At 41.9% G+C, this 21,799-nt stretch overlaps 1 protein-coding gene across 1 annotated transcript; it reads right to left on the reverse strand.

Annotated features, from left to right (window-relative positions):
• Positions 1 to 986: 986 nt before the first annotated feature.
• On the reverse strand, positions 987 to 19,869 carry LOC106838283 (orphan sodium- and chloride-dependent neurotransmitter transporter NTT5-like). The gene is given in 14 exon segments (XM_070499153.1): positions 987 to 1,374; positions 1,376 to 1,605; positions 1,817 to 1,979; positions 3,963 to 4,122; positions 4,264 to 4,465; positions 4,827 to 5,013; positions 16,397 to 16,638; positions 16,807 to 16,917; positions 17,154 to 17,329; positions 17,546 to 17,672; positions 17,860 to 18,017; positions 18,409 to 18,911; positions 19,496 to 19,597; positions 19,687 to 19,869. Coding segments are annotated over 13 exon segments (2,397 nt in total). The 5' UTR covers position 19,597; positions 19,687 to 19,869; the 3' UTR covers positions 987 to 1,337.
• Positions 19,870 to 21,799: the final 1,930 nt, after the last annotated feature.

Raw genomic sequence — 21,799 nt, forward strand, 5'->3', positions numbered from 1 at the left:
TCTCTCCGATTCCCACCTTATCCGACTCAGCAGCGCAGGTCTTCACGCAGACATCTCGTTTGGATTGTGGGCGTGGCGTGGGGGTAGGGGAGATGGAAGGAGCTGTGGGGGCGGGGCTACGAGGTGCAGGAGCCAATGGGTGATGAGGGAGGTTCACATCCTCTCCAGCTGTCCATCTCCAGCTTGAGGAGCGTGAAACTTCAGAGGTCCGGAGACGTCTAGGATCTCTGCTCTTGATTCACCAGACCCACCCACCTGCCAATGGTTGGGGATGTCTGCTTTTTCTTCTTTTGTCACAGAAACTTACTCAGGGGCAGCCTCCTTGTGGGCCCTCAGCAATCCGAAATCCTGGGATCTCTGAGCATTTAAGGAAAACTCATTCCCTGGATCTTCGAGAATCCCAACCACCTCTACCCACAGCCCCCATCCCCAGTCGCTGACTGACCCCCATCTCCTTTGGGGAAGTACTTCAGCTCAGTTGTGGAGTCACCCCTCCCACAAGTTCTGAGAGACCTACTCAGTTATCACTCACTGGGCCAATCACCTGATTTAGCTCTGTGATACAACCTGCGATGCCGCTTACCAAGCAGATACGGGACTGGCGGGCTCAGCAACACTATTCCGTAATTCCTCAAACTGGTTGTGTGTCCACTACCAGATACACTTAGTCCACAACAGTTCTGGAACCTCTTTTTAAAAATAAGTATTAGACCCATGATACGGTTACCATGTCTCATTAGCAAGCGTATTAACATCCTTTCTATCTTTGTTGAACCACCATTTCCTGAGTTTCTCTTGGCTAAAGACCAGTCCCTGGAAAAAGCAAGTCTACTAATCTAGCACCTGAATTTGCCATGACAAGGAGAGGGCAGCAACTCCGGGCTGGAGATTTGGCTCTCAAAAGAATGGAAGCCTCGTGAGGAAGACTAAATATCTGAGACATTTATAGGGGAAAAAAAAAAGATCTGCTCACAGCCAGTGCTTAGAGTCCCAGCGGACTGATTTATTGACCAACAGCATTACTCCTCCAGCTCCACGCCAGGGGAGGGGCAGACCAGGCAAGAAGCAGGTTTGGTAGGCATTATCAATGGTGTATACAATGATGGGCATGTGTATATACTGAGAAAGGGGATGGGGAAAACACAATGACAGTGGTAACCCAGGAAGGTGGGGTCTTGGAGGGGGGGCTGAAAACCAGTCCCCATGAGCCCCCAAATATTCTCTTGGGAATAAAAGTAGTTCTGGGTCCATGGACATCAACAGTCTCAAGTTGGTATTAAGAGTTGCTTGTTAGATCTGTTTTGAGGGATATGTGATGTCAGGACAAATAAATGAAGTTAGGAAGTCACAAAACAGGTTGATCGCAATTCAGTTATCATCTTGTAGGATTTCCTCACTCTGGACCTCTTTAATGGGTGATAGTTGGAAACTTAGGGGTAGGCATCTGGAGGATATCCTAGACTTGTGCCAGCTCGTGACATTGAAGGGAATCCCATGGGTGAGGCAGTATACAAAGTATGTGGGGATGGGGAGGATGCCAATGATAACAAGGGCAATCATCGCGAGCAGCCCCCATGATGGGTATTGTCGAAGCACCTCTTTTGACTGTGGAGAGATGGGAAAGAGGTTCAGAACATCGGAGTTCCCAGAAGAGGAAGGATATGGAAGAGAAAGGTGGGAGGGGAACTGGGGCAGAGGACTGATGAGTCCTCAGGGAGTCAGAAAATGAGATGATAGGGTCTCTAGGCCAAGGGTGGATTGAAAGATCTGGCCCCGACTCCCTAAGAAGGTCTGGGGTCTGGGGACGGAGGCTCACAGTGCTTGAGTCCCAGGCCACATAGGTGAAGCTCTTCAGAAACAGATGAATCAGAGTAGTCACCAATAGGACTAGCAGTAGAATTGGAGACAGACAGCACCACAGCCATCGAATGATGGGAGAGATGGGGCGGTCCCACAGGATCGCAAAGTCTGCAAGGAACCTGGGAGGAAGGGCCACAAGACTGTGGGAGGCCCAGTTGAGCCTTACCCAGTCTTGGGGGACAAGACCAGCCTGACCTTAGCATCTTTTAAATATTCTACTTCACCTCCAAACCCCTACCTCAGCTCAAGCCTCATCCTCTCTTATCTTCTCCCGAGTCAGTCTTCCATCCCAACCCAAGAAAAATTTTCGAACATTCTTCTACTGCTTAGAAACCTTCCATGGGTACCCAGTGCCCTCAGGATGAAGGCCAGGTCCCTTTTATTCATTCCATGAATATGAGAATGTCTATGATGTACCAGGGACTCTTCTAGGTGCTGGGTATCCACAGTGAACAACACAGACCAAAAAAAGGTAACACTTGATCGTCAGGGAACTTTTCTTAGCTTCTCTGCATGTTCTCCATCTCAATAAATATAAAACTGGGAGCCTATAAAGCCATTCTCTCTTTCTCTTTGTCTACCTGTTCCTCTGCCCCGACTCTACTCAATCCTCCTCTCCTCTAGGACACCTTCTCTGACTCCCCAGGTGCCCGTGGAGGTCTCCTGGCTACCTCTGCTATAGACTTACCACCTTGTATTGGGATTGTCTGCTTATATATATATCTTCCTCTTTGGACTCTGTGCTCTTTGAGAAGAGGAGCTCATTCTAATTCATTTGTATCTCAGTACCAGAAGGCTTTCCTGACACAGAGAAAGTCTCAAGAAATATGTGTTGAGTTAACGAATGAATGAACTGACTCCAAGAACCACTATCACATGAAAATGCTGCCACCTGAGCCTTCTGCCCTCAAATTATACCACTTGGATGTCCAAGTCACGCTTGGGAGTTCCTTGTACTTGATGCCCCTGATTATCTTGTTCCTTCTTCCCTACTAGCACTCCCTTGCAGAATTATACCACATCTCTCAACCTATACCTCTACCACTCTAGCCCAAGCCATTGTTAGCCCTTATTTGGAATATTACGATAGTTCCCGACTGTTCTCTCTGCTTCACTCTTGACTCCTCATAGTCTGTTCTCCACCCAGCAGTCATAAGCATCTTTTTTTTTCTGCTGAGGAAGATTCACCCTGAGCTAACATCCATTGCCAGTCCTCCTCTTTGCTTGAGGAAGATTAGCCCTGAGCTAACATCTATGACAGTCTTCTTCTATTTTGTATGTGGGACACCACCACCACATGGCTGGTGAGTGGAGTATGTCTGCGCCTGGGAACCAAACTCACAAACCTGGGCCACCAAAGCAGACTATGTGGAACTTTAACCACTCTGCCACAAGGCTGGGCCCCATAAATATCTTTTTAAAAAATAAATCTGATAATGTCATTCTCCTACTCAAAACCCTCCAATGCCTCCTCTTTCATTCTGCAGAAAAAGCTAAGTCCTACCATGGCCTCCAAGGCCCTACATGATCTCCCGCTACCTCTCTGGCCTCATCTCCTAACATTCTATTTCAACCTCCTTGTTCTCCCTGTTGCTCAAAAACTCCAAGCGTGATGCTTCCTCTTGCCTTAGTACTAACTGTTTCCTCTGCTTGGAACAGTCTTTCTCAAAACCTTGTCATAGCTCCATCCTTCATTTCATTCAGGAGTCTACTCAAATGTCCCCTTATCGGAGAGGCCTTCCCTGCAATCTCATCTAAATTAGCACCACTCCACCCTTGATCATCTTACTTACTCTATGATTTTCTCTTGTCAGTTATCACCACCTGACATTTCCATTTGTTCATTTGGTTATTGTCTATCTCCACCATTAGAATGTAAACTCTCTGAGGACAGGGATGCTTGTTTTACTCAATGCTGCACCCCTGGTGACTAAAACAGTGCCTGGCACATATTAAGCACTCAATAAATACATTAAATAAATGAATAAATAAGAAGGTTTCTCAGAAGGCCCTGAAGTTAACAGTCCCTATGTCACTCTAGTTGGGTGATAATAGAGGCAACAAGAAATCAGTCAACCTTCCCTACAGACCCAAGCTATCACCTCCTGGCCCCATAGGCCCAGGCCACGGCCATGTTTTCAAATATGACGATGATGATTATGGGGAGGACTATCCAGTATTCAGTCAGCAGTTTGAAGAAGTAGAAGCCTGAAGGTCGAATGAAGAAGAGGCCGCACAGGAACATGAGCACAAAGACAACCACTAGAAGAAATATTGGATCTGGATTAAGGTCAGAGGTCTGGCTGGGTGATAAGGGCTAAGCAGAGGTCATAGACCAGGGCTGGACAAGAATATCAGTGAAGTCAGGGTCATTGGTGGGAGTAGAGCCATAGATCAAGGTACCTGTAAGCAGCTTTGTATATTTCCTGAAACAAGAAAAGGTGTCCTGGAGGGGGGTAATGATACCCTGCATGTTCCCTATTGTGGTGCTCAGCTCCAGGATCAGCAACATCAGGAAGAAGAGGATGGACCAGAAGACAGACCCAGGAATGAATGACATGGTTTCAGTGACGGCAAGGAATGCAAAGCTTGGGCCCTCCTTAACCTGTTAAGAGGAGAAAGGTCAGGAGTTAAAGAAACTTTGAACTCAACAACAACAAAAATACAGACAAAAATACATTCTATGCTCCCTGTAAAACTTCCTAAAAGCCCTGGGTCAGTGAGAAAACCCCATCTCTAAGCTGACCCTCTGATGTGCAAAACCAATTCCCCTGGCATTGTCCGCAGGAGGGTATTCTGGAAGCTATAGTTCTTTGCATCACCAGGGCTGCAGGTGATCCTGGTTCTTCTGGGATTTTTTCCTGGTGCTAATAAAAGCTGAAATTTCTGTTTTACAGAAGGCTTTGGAATATGACAATAGCTTCCAACTGAGGAACTCTAGGCCTCACTTGTCTGTTTTTACTGACCTTCAAAAATTGCTGCTCTAAGCTGCACTCTGGCACGTGGCTGAGGACCATGCTCTTGATGGGATGGGGAAGGCTCTTGAGCCAGGAGGTGAAGATAGAGGTAGGGCGGTCAAACAGGTTTAGAGGGGGCTGAGCCTCAGGAGGCAGCTTCCTCGTGGCTACCAGGTTCATAAGTATTTCAGCACTCCTGGGGATAAAGAGTTGAATCACATAGAATCATTTTGCTCCTTAGGAGACCACCTCTGGTTCCCTTATCTTCCAGATAGGAAAGGACATCACCAGCCTAGCATTACTGATCTGGGTAAGGTAGACCTTAGAATGAAGCCTAGAAGGCACTGACCTTCAGGGACATGAATTGCTGTGAGCCTGGAGAATTTATGACCGTGGAGGGTCCCAGGAGAAGCCGTATCTATAGTCTTCTTGGGGACTCTGGGGTCCCTGCTCTAGTGATGGGGTCTCTTATTCAGCCCCTACCTCTTCCCTTCCTCCTTCCTTAGACAAGTGGGTAAAAGTCAACCTTCTAAGCTTTGCACTACAGAATGTCAAGGAGCACCATTTACTTAGATTACTATATGCATAATGCTCCCATGGAGTTGTGCTATGTGACAGAAACTGCTTCTTGGACTTTTTGATCTGAGCCCTGCTGACCTCTCTAGCCTTATCTTCCCATCATGACCCTCTGCGTACTTCATGCTCAGGTCAGAGTTAACTCCTTACAGTTCCAGGACCTGCCATGCCCTCTCTGGCCCAAGACCAACCCCACCCCCATCGCCATTCTTCATTTGGCTAATTTCTACAAATCCTTAAAAATTCAGCTCACTGCTCTATAAGACTAAAATTGAAGGCCTGCCAAGTCTTATTTATTAGAGCAAAATGCAAGTTGCAGGAAAAGAAGTATAGTTTGATCACATTTTAGAAAATAAAATACTATTCTTTTGGTAACAGGCAAGTTAAATATTTGGACCAACTTTCTTACTGGAAATAACTCAAAAGTCTGGAAGATATTTTTTAATCTTAAAAGAAAAAAACGCTGACAAGACAATAAGGAATTATCAGACAAAAATTGAAGTACAGACAAAAGCAGTGGGGAAAGGGGACTTCCAAAGCAACTTTGCCCTGAAGGTATACATCAAATACAACAAACTGTACTTGCAGTGTCCAATTTCATGAGCTTTAAGAAATAAAAGGAGCATGGGGATCACATATAAAGCACCAGAACCTGACCAAAGTAAGGGTCAGAATAGAAAGTCTTCTCCTACATCTGGCACTTCAAAGGACTACCTTCAGTATAAAAACGAACCAGAAGCTTGTGCCCAACCCTTTCACACAACAGGGAAGGCGAGGAAAGTTGCTTCAGAAATGAGCAAAACAAGGGGAAATTTTAAAAGTTCCTGACACGTTATAACCACACGCCAGCACTAGTTTGGATTTACAGCCCAAATATTTGACCCTGGTTATCTCAAAAGCTCAAGCCAAGAACTGAGTTTCCTTTTTCTCTCTTTCTTTCTTTTTAAGAGTTTCAAGAAGTCTCTTTTTAATGTCCCTATGCATCAGGTAGAAACAAAAGTCCTATCTGGATGAATACACTTCATCTTAGGCCTTAAAGCATTCCTATAAATAATGGTCAAATAAATAGGATGTAGAGACAACCAAGCACACAAAAACAAGATACCATGAGCAATAACTATCAGAAACAATACAGTAAAAGTAGACCTAAAGTTACTTCCAAATGTTAGAATTATCAAAGATTATAATACAACTATGTTTACTACGCTTAAATAATAAAAGGCAAGCTTGGAAATATTTGCAGGGAACAAGAAACTATAAATTGACCATGAAGGTTTTAAAAAACTAAACAGAACCTTTTGAAATAAAATAATTGAAATTTAACATTCAGTGTGGATAATTCTACTTCCAGCCACAATGAAGGAGCAGGGGCACCACTTACCCTCCCACTGTAAACAACCAGACAACTGGACAAACTTTACAAAGCACCTGTATTCAGACAAGAGATAACAGGAAGCACAGGTCTTTGATCCCTGAGAGAAGGGAAACAAATGAGGTGCGCCATACAATCGCCCTGGTTTTCTACCTGACAGCACATTCTAGTCTATAGAGCAGGGAAGAAGATTGCAAGAAAAGTATGGTGGTCACATTCAGCTGAAGAGACAAAGAGGGGATTCAGGAAGGCTGAAGCAGCTGGAAGTTCCAAGGAAGGATTCTGGGGCAGAGGTAGCTACGAAGACAAAGAATTTCAGAAATGTGCATAGGGGACCTTTGAGTCTTTGCTGAATTTTAAGATGCACATGTGTAGGATGCAAATCCACAAGGCAGAGTAAAGAAAAACCTGGAAACATCCAAGTTCTGAATGGGGAATACCCCATTCAGAAGAGATCCCAGAAAGGCCATGCCTTAGCACTCCTGGAGAAAAGATTACTCTAAACCCACCCTAATGAAGCTTAAAATCAAGCCACAAAAGGATCAAACTGAGCCACAAGTAACATTACCTGCTAGAACAAAGCTCAATATACATTAAAGGAAGGCAACAAAAGCCAGACACTCAAAAACATAAAATTCACAAAGTCCAGCACCCAGTCAAGAATTGGTAAACAAATGAAGAAGGAACAAGATGTGACCCATAACCAGGAGAAAAATCAGAAAATAAAACAGTAAATAAAATAGAGCAATAAATGACAGAGATGATGGAATTAGAAGTCAAGGATATTGAAACTATGTTAAAGGGGCTGGCCCCGTGGCCGAGTGGTTAAGTTTGCGCACTCTGTTGCAGGCGGCCCAGTGTTTCGTTAGTTGGAATCCTGGGCGCAGACATGGCACTGTTCATCAAACCACACTGAGGCAGTGTCCCACATGCCACAACTAGAAGGACACACAACGAAGAATATACAACCATGTACCGGGGGGCTTTGGGGAGAAAAAGGAAAATAAATAAATAAATAAAATCTTTAAAAAAAAAAACTACGTTAAAGTGTTTAAAGAAAAATATGAACCTAACAAGTAGAGAAATGGAAGATATAAAAAAAAAAAAAAAACCAGTGGGACTTGAAATTAAAAACATAATATCTGAAACGAAAAATTCCCCAGATGAGATTAGCAACAGATTAGACACTGTATAAAGAAAGATCAATGAACCTGAAGAAATAGCAATAGAAAATATACAAAAGGAAATACAGAGAGAAAACACACTGAAAAAAGAAGACAGAGACTCAATGACTTGCGGGACAATATCAAGCATTCTAAACCAAGTGCATTGGAGTCCCAGAAAAAGAGGAGGGGGAGAAAGGAGTATTTGAGAAAAACATTGGCTTAAATTTTTCCTAATTTGATAAAAATTGTATATCTCCAGTTTCAAGAAGCTTAATGAACCTCAAACAGGTTAAACAGAAAACTGAAAGAAGACCTATGATAATAAAATTTCTGAAAAACAGTGAAAAAGAGAAAATCTTAAAAGCAATCTGAGAAAGAATAAGACACAGTATAGGGAAAAAAAGATAAAAATGAATGCAAAAAAGCCATCAGAAAGTATAAAATCAAGAAGACAAGAAACTACATCATTAAAGTGTCAAAAGAAAAAAACTGTCAAACTAAAATTCTACATTGAAATATTCTTTTCTAATTGAATATATTTTACATATTCATATAAACATATGTTTCATAACTAAAGGTGAAGTGAAGACTTTCAGACAAATAAAAGTTGAGAGAATTCATTGCTGGCAGGTTTACATTACAAAAAATGTTAAAGGAAGTTCTTTTTCTTTTCTGCTCCCCCAAACCGCAACACATGGTTGTATATCCTAGTTGTAAGTTATTCCAATTCTTCTGTGCGGGATGCTGCCAGAGTATGGCCTGATGAGCAGTGTGTAGGTCCGTGCCCAGGATCTGAACTGGCAAACTCAGGCACCCCAAAGCAGAGCACATGAACTTAACCAGTCTGTCACGGGGCCAGCCCCTACAGGAAGATCTTAAATGGAAGGAAAATGATACCAGGTGGAAACTTGGGATCTACACAAAGGAATGAACAGTGCTGAAAATACAAAATATAAAATCTCTTTAAAAGACATTGATTATTTAAGAAAAAATAATAATGATGTATTCTGTTTAAAATGTGGTTAAAAGAAAAATGCATGACAAAAACAATGCAAAGGACAGGAAAAGAGAATAGAAGTATATTGCTGTAATCTTTTTCAATTTTGTGTGAAATTGTTTACTATTATTTGAAAGAAGATGGTGACAAGTTAAAGATGTATATTCTAAACTCTAGAGCAACCATTAAACCCACAAAACAAAAAGGTATAGTGAATAAGACAAGAATGAAAATAAAGATGGAATCATAAAAATCCTTTAAAAAAACTCAACCTAATTAGGAAATGAGGAATAAAGTAACAAAGAGACAGGACAAAAAGAAAAGTAGCAAGACGGTAGACCTCATAAACACTGGAGAATCACTGCTTTCCCTTGAAAATGGCGAAATGCATCCCTGCCCATTCTTACGCCTTAATCAGCATAGCACTGGAGAGTCTAGTCAATGCAATAAAGCAAGTAAAATAATTTTTAAAAGATTAGAAAGGAAGAAGTAAATGTCTTCATTTGCAGATACAAGATTGTGTATGTCGACAAACCTAAAGCTACAAAAATAAGTGAGTTTATCAAGGTCAATGTACATAAATCAGTTGTAATTCAATATACTAAGCAATGAAAAGTTGGATTTAAAATTTAAGAATATTATTTATAATAGAATATAAAATATGAAATCATTAGGGATAAACTTTAGAAAATATATGCAAGACATGTTATAGACTAAAATTTACAAAATATTGCTGAGAGAAATTAAAGCAGAGGTAAGGGGCTGGCCCCATGGTCAAGCGGTTAAGTTCGTGCACTTCGCTTCAGCAGCCCAGGGTTTCACTGGTTTGGATCCTGGGCGTGGACATGGCACCACTCATCAGGCCATGCTGAGGTGGCATCCCACATGCCACAACTGGAAGGACCCACAACTAAAAATACACAACTATGTACCAGGGGGCTTTGGGGAGAAAAAGGAAAAATAAAATCTTTGAAAAAAAAAAGAAGAAGAGGTAAATAAACAGAGAGATGTATCATGTTCCTGAGTCAGAAGACACAGTATTGGTAGTTGCTTATTCTCCCTAAAATGATCCATAGATTCAATGCAATCCCAATTAACACCTCTGAACGACTTCTTTTTATAAAAAATTGACAAGGTAATTCTAAAATTTACACAGAGAGCAAAGATGTGCGACAGCCAAAACAATTTTGGAAAAGAACAACACAACTGAAGAACTTACACAACTTGATTTTAAGAAACAGGAAAACATGATTCATACTCAAGAGACGATGATATTGAAACCAGCAGACAAGAATTTTAATGCTGTTGTACTGATGCTCAAGGACTTAAAGGAAAATATACTTATAAGGAAAGAAAAGATAAAGATCACAGCAAAGAAAAAAATTATAAAAGAGAACCATAATAGAGGTTTTAGAACAAAAAATACAGTATCTGAAATTTAAAAATTCAGTGGGTGGACTGAATCAGAAGTGAGTTGGTAACTTAAAGACACATCAACAGATACCACACAAATCTGAAGAATAGAGAAAAATCATATTTAAAAAATATAATGAACAGAGCCTCAGGGACCTGTGGGACAATAAAAAAAAAGTCTAACAAACATATGTATATGTAATTAGAATTCCAGAAGGAGAGGGGAGAATGAGGCAGAAAAAATATTTAAAGGAAGAATGGCAGAAAACTTCTCAAATCTGGTGAAAAAATATAAATTTACAGATTTAAGAAGCTCAGCAAACCACAAGCAGAATGAATATTTTTTTTTTTTTAGATTTTTATTTTTTCCTTTTTCTCCCCAAAGCCCCCCAGTACATAGTTGTATATTCTTCGTTGTGGGTCCTTCTAGTTGTGGCATGTGGGACGCTGCCTCAGCGTGGTCTGATGAGCAGTGCCATGTCCGCGCCCAGGATTCGAACCAACAAAACACTGGGCCGCCTGCAGCAGAGCGCGCGAACTTAACCACTCAGCCACGGGGCCAGCCCCAGCAGAATGAATATTTTTAAAAATTGCCTTCTCATCAGAAACTACAGAGTTCAGAAGCACACTTCACCCTGCCTTACTGAATGCAAGTAAAAACCGTACACAGAACACATGGAAGGACTCTGGAAAGTAAATGGTAGCGAGCAGCTTGGGAAGGAAAATAGAACTTCAAGTACCACCAAATTAGTGACGAGTTTCCAAAAATTTTTCCCTCCAGTATCTCCTGGTCTGGACTCAAAAGCAGCATGACACCCAGAACTATGTATCAGGTATGGACAGAAAGAGCTCCAAGGGAAGTTCTCTATTTCTGTTCTAAAGAATAGGATAGAGGCCTCAAAGTCTCAGAGAAAGTGGGATAAATCCCCTGATTTTTCTTGTTCTTTCTGTCTTATCACACACATCAGACAATCCTGCAGCAACAATGGTGGCTGTGGCAGTGGTGGCTGGACAAATACCCATAACCCTGAGATGGAAACCCTCATCTGACCAAAGAAACTGTGGTCTGAAGAACACGGATAAAGGAGGAGACTCTTGTTGCTTTCTAAAGATTTCTCTCCTCTCAATGCTTGGCCCTGGAGGTCGATGCAGCTGATGAAATGGGTAGCAGAGCAGGGAAACTAAAGCCCTAGTTGTTTAGGCAGAAAATAAGGTATTGGGACTTCTAAGAGCTGGGAAGTGTCAGGGAGATTTCAGGCAAGAGGGAGCTCTAGAAAGTGATCCCACAACGTGTCACATGAAATCCCGGGCAGCACATGATTGTATCTGAGCCTAAACAGCATTCCAGAGACTGTGAGAGCTGGAGAAGAGGATATACCACTGCCCAGCTCCCAAACTACTGGTGGTATACAACCAGGATAGCTCCAAATAGCATTGCAAAGACTTTGAAAACTGAACTGACATTGGAACCATAACCCATGTAAGGCGGGTAGAAACTTCCAGCTTAAATCTAACAGGGTCAGTTGTCTCCTGAAACTAAAAAAAAAAAAAAATCAACATTTTCCAAAGAATTAAATAAATGCCGTCTCAAATATATTTAAAATAACCACAATACAATACAAAATTACCTGATATATGAAGAACTAGGAAAATCTCAACATGCCAGAAGGAAAAAGATAATCAATACACATCAACCCCAAAATGACACAGAAGTTTTAATGATCAGACGTTAAAGCAGCTGTTACAATCATACCCTGAGAAGTCAGAGCCAACACTCTTGAAATAAATGGAAAGAAAGAATATCAGCAGACAAAAGATATAAGAAAAACACTAAGTGGAAAATTTTATAACTAAAAAACATAACAACAAATAAAAAATCCACTTGATCTGCTAAATAGCAGAATGAAGAAGACAGAGGAAAAAGTCAGTGACCTTGAAGATCAGGCAACAGGAAGCATCCAATAAGAACAACAGACAGAAAAAGAGTGGGACAAAGTGTACAGAGCCTCAGAAACCTATGGGACAATATTATCTATGTTACCAGAGTCCAGAATGAGAGACAAAGGAGTGCAGTGCACAAAAAATATTTGGAGAAATAATGGCTTAAAATTTCCCACATTTGGCCAAAGTCATAAACTTTTAGATTCAAGAAGCTCAGGAAACCTCAAACAGGATCAACCCAAAAGCTCATGCCCAGACACATCAAAATCAAGCAACTGAAAGCTAAACATAAAATTTTTTTAAATCTTGAAAGCAGCCAGAGAAAAATGACACATTACATATAAGGGAACAACAATTTGAACGACTGCAAAATTCTCATCAAAAATGGAGGCCAGGAGGAAATAGCACATTTTTAAAGTCTTAAAGAAAAGGACTGTCAACCTATAATTCTATATACAGTGAAAACATCCTTCAAGAATGAAGCCAAACGAAAGGCATTTTCAGATTAAAGGAACTCAGAAAATTCATTACCAACATATCTGCAACATAAAAGAAATGCTGAAGGAAGTTTTTCAGATAGAATGGAACTAATACTGAAGGGAAAATTCAAACTTCAGAAATGAAGGAAGAGCAACAAAAATAATAACCATCTAGGTAAATATAATAGGATATTTTTCTCCCCCTAAGTTTTGGAATATGTATGTCAATTGAAAGTATGTCAGTTGAAAGCAAAAATTATAACATTGTTTGATGGGATTTTCAATGTATGTAAATATAGCACATATGACAACTATAACATAAAAAGGGGGAAGATAAAGGGTCCTACATATAAATTTCTCCAACTTTGTGGCATACATTGTCATCATCTTAATGATATATTTCAAAGAGAAAATGGTTTTAATTTTGATAGTGTCCTATTAGTAACTATAACAAGGGCTTCCCTACTAAGGGACAACGAGGACTCTAAAGAATAGAGGAATAGCAGATATAGAGGATAGCAGGCACTACCTCTAGGCCTAACACAGATCACTTAAGAAAGGAATGAAGGTGGAAGAGACTCCCAGGTGATCTTGTTAAATGAAAAAAGTAAAAAACAAGAGTATAAAAACAATAGTATGGGGGCCAGCCCAGTGGCATAGTTATTAAGGTCGCGCGCTCCACTTTTGCGGCCCAGGGTTCATGGGTTTGGATCTCAGGCACAGACCTACACACTGCTCGTCAAGCCATGCTGTGGCGGCATCTCACACACAAAATAGAGGAAGACTGGCACGATGTTAGCTTAGGGACAATCTTCCTCAAGCAAAAAGAGGAAGACTGGCAATCTTCCTCTCTCTCTCTCTCTCTCTCTCACACACACACACACACACACACACATATACAAACAACAGTAGGCTATCTTTTGTGTAAGAAAGAAGGGTAAATAAGAAAATATACATTTTTCTGCTTATTTTTATAAACAAACCCAGGAAAGATAAACCAAAAAATAATGAACTTGGTTACCTATACGGGATGGGTAGGAATCAAGCTGAAGTGATGTTGGGAAAGTGATGTTTCTCTGAGTATCTTTTTGTATAATTTTGTCTTTTAAACCATATTAATGTTTTAAAAAAACAAAATTAAATTAAGCTTGGAGGGACACTAAAATGTCATACAAACAGAAACAAATGATCCTAACTGTATTTCAAATGAACATCACATCCACACTGAATGGAGGAAAAAGAACTAACCCAAGTAATTTTTAAACATAGCATTTTGACTGTAAAATTCAGGAAAAGGACAAAAAGTCTTCAACAAATAATGAACCCTGGAATTAGCTGGCCCCCATACTATTGTTTTTATACTCTTGTTTTTTACTTTTTTCCTTTAACAAGATCACTGGGAGTCTCTTCCACCTTCATTCCTTTCTTAAGTGATCTTTGCAATGGTATGGGCTAGCAATTCTCTAACTATTTTGCTGTGTATTCTAACATCAGAATTGAGCAAATGGGTGTGTGCGAGAGAGATCATTACAATCGTCCCAACACTGTGGAAGGTAATTTGGCATTATCTAGTGACGCTGAAGGTGTGTGTGGTAAATTGAAGACACATGGCCACAGCATTTTGCAGCTCCTCTCATCAAGAGGTAAAGCGTATTTTTCCACCTCTTTCATCTAGGGTAGCTTTGTGACTTCCTTTGACCAAAAAAGTGTAGGAGCAATGACAATGGGAGCATTCCCATGCTTAGGTTTCAAGACACTTTGTTGATTCCGCCTTTGTTCTCTGGGAGCTGCCCAACAATCTCACTCATAGGTATATACCCTAGAAAAATGTGTACATTAGGAACATGTATAAGAATGTTTAAGAGCCAAAACTGGCTCTTAAACTGAAATGTCCAAATGTTCATTGACAGTAGAATGGATAAAGAAATTGTGGTACAGCCTTGTGTCAATTAACGACAGGGATACGTTTTGAGAAACGTGTCATTAGGTGATTTTGTCTTTGTGTGAACATCGCAAAGTGTACTCACACAAACCTAGATGGTATAGCCTGCTACACACTTAGGCTATATGGCACTAATCTTATGTGGCCACCATCGTATATGCAGTCTGTTGTTGACCAAAACATCATTATGTGACACATGACTGTATATTTACATACTGGAATATTATACAGCATTAAAAAGCATAGACTACAGCTACACACAACAATATGGCTGAATCTTACAATCATATGTTGAATGAAAGAAGTAAAAGAATACAAAGAGAATATATATATAAATGAACAAATTAAGCTACATAAATGGACATACAAAACTATATTGCTTTATATAACTGTATAAATTAAACTATATTGTTTAGATATGCATACATAGATAATAAAATATAAAGAAAAACAAAGAACTAATCATAAAAGTCAGGAGAATGCTTACCTCTATGAGGGAGGAAAGAGGTTATAATCAGAGATCATGGAGAGGTTCCAGGGTCATTCTAGTTCTTAACACGGGTGGTGTCTATTTCACAGTTCTTTACACTGCACATTTTGTTTTATGTATGTTTCTAAACATATGTAATATCTCATAATAAAATGTCTTTTAAAAACATTAAAAAATACCATTACACTCCCACCAGACTGGTAAAAATTTTAAAGTTTGACCAAGTTTAATCAAGTGTTGTGCAGAAAGGGGAATACACGGAATTCTCACATATCACAAACCACTTTGAAAGTCAGACAATATATAGTAAAACTGAAAGTGTGTATACCCTACACAGCAACTCCATTCCTAAGTATATACCCTAGAGAACTCTTGCACGTGTGCACATATATGTGCCCAAGCTGCTTCTAGAAGAAAATGGCGGCTATTTTCACGGGTTAGGATTACTGGGAATAAATTCAGCTTAGGTCTGCATCCTCTGGGAATCCTTCTCTGACTAGCCTAGGCAGAATTAATGGCTCTGTTTTCTGTCCTCTCCATCACACCTGCTACCGGTTATCATGAGTTTATGACCGTCTGATTAAGTCCTTAATTCCCCTCCCCTCCTCCCTCCAAAACCAAAAACTCAATGAAAGCAAGGACTGCGGTCTGAGTCACCTGTCCAAGTCCCTGCGGTACACCAACAGTACTTTCTAAATGTCTCATGGATGCTTTTTAAATTAATGCCTGAAGAATAAAAAACAGCAGTGAGGAGACAAAAAAGGTTTTAGTTCTGAGAGTCCTTTTCGGATTTAAGTATGCTAGATTGACAGAAATCCCTGAATTTAGGAGTTGACATTCAGAATGAGGGCATTCAGGAAGTAGAAGGTTCTCCGGATGGGTGTGGTCTTACATGCTGTCCAGGACTCGAGTAACCTTGAATGTTTGCCACTTTTATCATATCTCTGTGGTGGGACTCTGAGGTGGACAGTTGGCAATCTCTGAGTTTGAAGATTTCTAGGGCTAGAAAAGGGCTCTGAGAAGGATAATAGCTGACAGGGATTCTACTGTCTCTGCTTCTCACTCCGAGAGAAAACAGAGGCTTTCAAGTGCACCTGAGGTTGAGATGTGTGAATGTGGATCTTTGTAACAACTTTAAGGTTAGGGTCTCTGGCTTTTGTAGTTCCCTGGGGCTGGGACCCTTAATCAAGGGGCTAGCCTTACTTTTCACTGCAGTGCTGCGTGATGACTGTGGCCCGGAAGCCCAGGAGAGAGAAGAAAAAAAGTGTGAAAAGCAGCATGGTGACCAGGTTGACAAGAGCCACAAGAAAGGCATCATGGAGACAGTTGTTTGATGGGTGCATGTGCGAGGATATGGCGACAACGGGGCCAAAGCCTAGGCCCAAGGCAAACAAGACTTGGGTCCCTGCTCGGCACCACACATTCATGCTGTACATAGCCGATATCTAAAAGGGAGAAGACAAGTATAAGGGGAGATGTCAAAGAAGGAGAAGAGAACCTTAACAGTGGGGGAGAGGGATGCATAGGGAGAGATAATGGGGAAAGGATGCCCTAAGAATAGGCAATAGGCGTCCTCCAAGGCCTGATAGAGGAGTGAGGAAGAAATACCGTACCTTGGCAGATGCCAAATGTCGAAGGCCAAATACCGCCCCATCCAGCAGGAGACTCCGGATTAGGAGACAAAGGACGATGAGATAGGGGACTGGTACCAAGAGATACATTACCTGAATTGAGAGTGGGACATATCAGCAACCATGTACCAGTGGGAGTCAACCAACAGTCAGCAGGGATGAAAAGTTCTAAGTCAGAAATGAGGAGGAGTTAGAAGACAGCTTTCAGTAGGAGTCAGGGGCTAGCAGGAGTAAAAGGCCAGTGAGAAATTAGGAGATCCATGAGTAAAAATGCTAGGTGAGGGCTAAAGCATCTGAGAAAGTCAAGAAATCAAAAAATGGTGGCTCACCTTCCCAGTGGACTTGAGCCCATTAATCATGAAAGCAGCAACAAGACACCAGGCCACCAATAAGGACAAGCTCAGACTGAGGACTGGTGGCCCACCATCCTCAATTCTGTCTGAGGCCTTCAAGGTCAGCCGGTACCAGAAGTACATGGAGGGTGTCGTCTGTGCACATTCAGGATCTAGGGGGACCTGGTTTTGGACACGCCTCCTAGACAGAGTGACCCCTCCCCTCTCCTTCACCCCTTCTCCCACCTCCCACTCCTCCTTCCCCTTCCATTTCTTCTTCCTTCTACTGCCTTCCTCTTCTTTATCCCCCCCTTGCTCCTTTCTCCTCTTCCAAATTCCCTTCCACCTCTCTGTTTTCCCTTTCTCCTCCTCTTTCACTTCCTCCTCACCAAAGTCAGTGGAGTTCTTCACTAAGGGACATTTCTCCCATGGAAGGTGAAACTGGAAGGACTGGCTCAAGTAAGAGAGAGTCCAGGCATTGACCACATTCAAGTACAAGCCACCGATGAAGCACACCTGGGGGTCAGGGAAGAGGTGGCTGGGGAGGAAGGGTGGGGACAGGAAAAAGGAAGGGATTTGACAGAGGACTGGGGAGCTAAAGGGACTTGACCCATGGAAGTGAAGTCATAGGACCCATTCCAGGACAAGGGTTGGGATGGGGGTGGGGGTAAAGGGTAGGCCTGGGCAGCCCAGGGCTCCTCACCAGGAAGCTGGTATACCCCACACCACCAATCCAGGGGCTGATGAGCTTCCATACATCAATGCTGCCCCGACGCAACCTCTGACCAGCTGCCATCTCCAGGAAGAGAAGAGGAATCCCGATCAAGAACGTCATGAAGATGTAGATAAGGAGAAAACTGCCTGTGCAGGGGATGCAAGGAAGGGCTCTGAGAACCATCTGGCTTTTCAGTGCCTAGACTTCATCAGGGGTCCCGGAAAACATGTTCCCCACCAGTGACCTCCCTCAGGGCCATAGGCATCAGGACTCAACTCTTTACATATCCTTCATAGTTCCAGGTGTCCAGTCCCTTGGCCCCCAATTCCTGGAAGACCCATATACCTAGCTTCCAGCCTTACCCCTGCACCTCTACCCCTCTCATGATCCAAGTGTTCAGGCACCTGGTTCCTATCCTGCTCAGAGTACCAAGTCTCCAGCTTCTACACATTCCAGAGACCTTAGAGTTTAAAGCCTGGACAGGCCTCTGTCCTGCTAGCCCCTTGTGGATCCATGACTCCTGGTCCCCAGACTTACCACCTCCGTTGTGAAGCCATAGGAAGGTAAAATGCCAGAGATCACCTGGCCTCACGGAGTAGCCCACCTGGGCGAGGATGTACTCAACCTTGTTGGACCAGACTGGACGGGTGAAGAGGACCTTACTCTTTTCCTTCTCTGGCACCTGCAGCTTCTCAGGTAAGTGTTTCCGTTTTGCCAGTGGGGCAGCTATCATCCGCAATACAGAGTTTTGCTTGGATTGGCTGGCTCTGCTCTGAGCCTCAAAAGCTTGAGCCTCCCAGGCCCGAGCCTTCGCAGCCCGGGCCTCCAAACCCTGGGCCTCTGAAACCCAGGATGTCGGAGACCAGGTGGCTCTGCGTACTTTATCCCAAATTTGGCTTCCTGGGGAACTCTCAGAAAGCTCAGTAGATGGGGTTTTTGACAGTGAAGGTTCTGAAGCCTGGGCCTCTGTCTTCATTCCAGGCTGACTCTCTGGAGCAGCTCCAGTGTTTTCAAGGGAGGGTCTGCCTTGCTGAGTAGACCTTAAGGACACCGAAAACTAGATTTTAGAGTCAAGGAATGACCGAGTTCCAAAACGACACCTCCTTAAAGCAAACCTCACATTTCTGTCCCTGCCACCACTGAAATTCAAAGCACAAGAAAACTCTTACGTAAGTTTTACTTCTTAGAAATGTTTTGGTGCAGGGGACTACGGTAGAGACAGCCAAGCTTATAGTCAGGAATCCCACTCAAAGAGCTTCTGAAAACATTGAGGTATACTCCTCACAGAGGGAGGGACATTTATAGTGGGCTTCTGAATCAAAGAAACTAATTTAATACTAAATCTGCCTTATAACCCTAGGAAAGCTGCTTTACCTCGCTGAGCTTTCTCATCTGTATAACACTCAGATCTCTGCCCAAATATTGCCTCACCAGACACGCCTTCCCTGCCCATCTATCTAAAATAGCAGCTACCTACCCACCACTCTCACCATTCTATCTACTTTTATTTTTCTTCATAGCATTTCTCACCTCCTGATGTGGTTATCTATTGATTGTTAATCTAGTTATCATCTACCTACCCCCCCACCACTGCTCTATGCCCAGCAAGAGGATAGCGCTCTACCTCTCATCTGGAGCCACCCTCCTCTTTGTTCTCTGTGCTTCTGCCATTCTCATCTTTTGTTGGCTCCTCAAATGTTCTGCAGGGGAATGGGCAAGGAGCATGCTGAAGAAGAAAAGAAAAAAAAAAACAGGTGTAGAAGAGGGGAAGAGAGAGAGACCTGGAGTTTTCTTTCAGAGGGAGAAGGAGCATACCATCCAAAAGCAGAGGCAGTGGGTGGGCATCAAGGCAGCACTGGCACATCCGGGTCACCTGGATAATCGGCTGTGAGACACGCTGTTTCCAAAGAGTTCTTAGTAGCTCAGGAAATGCTTATAATTCAACGATAGGTTAAAAAAAAACAAAATTCAGACGCAAATCTCTATCTTTAGTTCTAGCTCTACTACATTTAAAAATACAATGAAAGAAAAGGCTGAAAGATAATACATCAATAAATAGAAGACGACAGGATTATAGATGTTTTTATATCTTTCGCTCTGATTTTAAACGAGTTTAGTAAATTATCTAAAAAACAAGTATTACTTTAGTAATCAAGAAAAATATGTATTAAGTAAAAATTTTAAAAAGGAAGACAATACTGGACACAGAAGTCAGATTGAAGGAGCTCCCGTCAACCAAATGTGTGACAATTAGAGCATCAAAATAAAGATAGTAATGGATGAGAAGCCATAGAATAAAACAAGAATCCATGAACTCATAGTGATATAAATAAGGAAAAGAAAAATCTCTTCCTTACAGTAAAATTCAAACTAACAAATGTACAAGGAATGATGAAATCCGAAAATCTTCCTTTGGAAACCATGAGAGTAATAACTGATTCAAGCAAGCATCATCAATGGTTGCTAATACAAGATGATGAAAGTGTGATGGGGACAAATAATTGCCTGGTATTAATGTAGCACCCTACAAAATACTCTCCTCAAAACCCAGAAAAACAGCACCTTTACAATGTTAGACACTACCTTAACCAAGTCATGGAAGTTACTTGATACCACTTGCCTTCTGATATTATGCAGTGAGAAGAACACAACATCATTTCAGTGGTATTCCTGCCAAAAATGTATAACCAGAATCTAATCATGAGGAAACATCAGACAAATCCAAACAGAGGGACACTACAAAATAACTGGCCTGTATTAAGAATGTAAAAGTCAAGAAGACAAGGAAATATGCAAGAATTGTAAGTCTGAAATAACAACTGTAAGTCTGAAATATGTCAAAATAAGAAGTTACCACTGGAACTGGAAAAACATCTAGGTTGGACTTCCAGTTTCTGGTTCACATGTAAGGAGCTTGAAGTCACCACTCTGTCCTAACAAATAAAAAGCTGAACAGACTGAAAAATCAACAACTCTTCTTGGATCCCTAAGGAAGGTGAAGACAGGGCAAACCACTGCCCCCAAGACTGGAGAGACAGACAGGCACGTGCAAAGATTCACTGACTGCCCGAGCAGAGACTCACGAGTGGAAACCACCATGGGAACCAGTGCCAGGGCAGGAAGATCCTGAACTGTAATTGACGGATTGCTGGAGGCTCAGTGTGGACAACTCCGAGAATTAAAAACTCCAGGGGGATCCAGTCATGGGGGGAAAGGGGCACATTTTTGTGAGTTTAACCTCTAGGAACCAAACCAAGTTCTCACAGAATATTAGAGAAAAATCCCCTGTGCTTCCAGCAAGGGGAAGGAAAAAGGAATCATTTTAAAGTGCTCCAAAACATTCAGTTCTTAACAATGCTTGCCCTCAGGAGAAACTATAAACCAGAGCCTAATCTGCTGGGGTAATATCAGAGTCAAACTGACCTAGGGGAGAGGAAATATCCAACTTCAGCACCCTCTAGCCATTCTGTCCCACCTAAGAAGGGAGGGGAAAAAACCTGAGAAACACATACGAGGGTCACAATTTAGAGGCACAAGACCACTAAACGACTGAGACCTAGTCATAGGACTAGAGAACACTTCCCTTCTCCCTCCCCCTCACCACCACATTACTAAAGGCCTAAAGGCCTATTTATAGCAGTTCCTTTTACCCATACATCACATCTGGCTATCAAGAATAAGTTACAAGGCATACCAACAGGGAAAAGACATAATTTGGAGAGACAGAGCAAGCATCAGAACCAGAGACATGGTAGGGATGTTGGAATTATCACACCAGGAATTTAAAACAACTATGATTAATATGCTAAGGGCTATAACAGACAAAGCAGACAGCATGCAAGAATAATAGGCAATGTAAGCAGAGAGATGGAAATCCTAAGAAAAAAGCAAACAGAAGTGATAGATATCAAAAATACTGTAACAGAAA

The sequence above is a fragment of the Equus asinus genome, chromosome 26 (assembly GCF_041296235.1).
Source record: "Equus asinus isolate D_3611 breed Donkey chromosome 26, EquAss-T2T_v2, whole genome shotgun sequence".
In the NCBI taxonomy this organism is placed as follows: Eukaryota; Metazoa; Chordata; class Mammalia; order Perissodactyla; family Equidae; genus Equus; species Equus asinus.